A 1,600-nucleotide genomic window follows, 5' to 3' on the forward strand; every position below is an offset into this window, starting at 1 on the left:
TTGTATCATCAGCATATCCCAGGTTGTTAATGAGTCTTCCTCCAATCCTGATGCCACGCAGAACCCAGCTTCTCGTATTATTTGCTCAGCATACAGGTTGGATAAGTATGGTGAAAGAATACAACCCTGTCTCACACCTTTCCCAATTTTAAAACATTCAGTGTTATTAGGTACATTTATATGATATTACTATCCTTTTACTTTCACAACAATATTGCAAAGTATGTATTATCACTGAATACCTCCTACTTAGACTGAGGCTCAAAGGCCTACCTACCTAAGGTGTACACAAGTCCTTAGAATCTAAGTACAGTGAAGTTTCTGCCATGATGCCTATCTATGAACACTTGCTTTGAATTTCCTTCTATTCACAAACGTCTGAGTTCTTCTTCCACAAGCCTTACAGTGCAGGCCCATCAGGCAAGAGGAGGTTTACATGGGATCCCTTCTGTATAAAGACGTGCCTGCAACCTGACCCACAACAGTGGTATATATGTGCTCAAATCCCTTTGAGAGCCATTCTTCCTTCTCAGTGACTCTTGGGGTAGAGGGAGGCCTGAGCAGACTGGTACTGCTACCTGTGGAAAGGCTCAGAAAGGCTGGGCAACCCCCCTTCTGCTAACAGGAGACACGATGTGTCCAAAGGAGGCTGCTGGGCAGCTGGCAGCAAGCTTTCTTCCTCGGCCTCAGCCCTCCTCCTTTCTGTCCTTTCATTCTCTCTTCCTAATGAGAAAGAAGAGAAAGACCATGCTGTGGAAAGAGTGGTTCTGTGTTCTCTTCTGAGAGGCAGAGATACAGAGGGGGTGGACTAGGGCATTTATACTTCTCAATGGTCAGTGACATCTGGGGCAGCAGGGAGACATATTACCTCACAGGAAATGTGGAAAAGTGGAAGAAAACACAACTTCACAACAGAAGTAGAGATTTCCCAAGGAAGAGTTTTTCTTTATTGGACAACTCTGAAGTGATAAAGCCAAAGTCAATGTCAGTTGTAGTGTCTCCCCGGGGCCCTGGACAGGGCAGAACATGGACAGTCTGAGGGTATATACTATTGAGCATGCCTGTTCACTTGCAGCTCAATCCGAGATTAGCAATTCCTTTTCCTACCAGTAATAAACTATAGTCAGATATAACAACAAAGCTATTTTTCGTAACCATGGGAAAATTCTGTTTTGGTTAAGAATTTCTTAATTAGTACAAACCTCTTCTTGAAGCTTTGAATTTGTCTTTTCTAAGCCATCTATCTTGGCCTGAAGATCCCCAACAGTGCAACTGCAGAAAATAAACATAAACTTATAAGAACTGTTTTTCCAATGTGTGAACACTGAGAACAGATATTTCTAGATGGAAAGTCAAAGTGTCTCCAATTAACTCATTGGAGATGAACACCCATTTCTTTCTTAGTCAAATGGAAAGAAAATATTTTACACCAACACACTGATGATGGAAACCAGAATGTGTTGGCAGTCATATATATAAAGTAATATTCATAACAAGATATTGGAATTTTTTTTTTTAATTAAATGTTTTTATTTTGGATTGAGTGAAAGTTTACAGGGCACATTATCAGCTTCACATTCAACCATTCATATAGCTTGTT

The 1,600-nt window shown here is 40.8% G+C and overlaps 1 protein-coding gene across 1 annotated transcript in view; it reads right to left on the reverse strand.

The window, feature by feature from the left end:
• The window catches only part of RUFY1 (RUN and FYVE domain containing 1), a 107,251-nt gene that overhangs the window by 32,501 nt on the left and 73,150 nt on the right, over window positions 1–1,600 (reverse strand). Inside the window, exon 8 of the mRNA XM_006874453.1 lies at window positions 1,203–1,272. Within this exon, the coding sequence (XP_006874515.1) occupies window positions 1,203–1,272 (70 nt within the window). The remainder of the gene's footprint in view (window positions 1–1,202; window positions 1,273–1,600) is intronic.

This window comes from Chrysochloris asiatica, unplaced genomic scaffold (genome assembly GCF_000296735.1).
Source record: "Chrysochloris asiatica unplaced genomic scaffold, ChrAsi1.0 scaffold00279, whole genome shotgun sequence".
NCBI lineage: Eukaryota > Metazoa > Chordata > Mammalia > Afrosoricida > Chrysochloridae > Chrysochloris > Chrysochloris asiatica.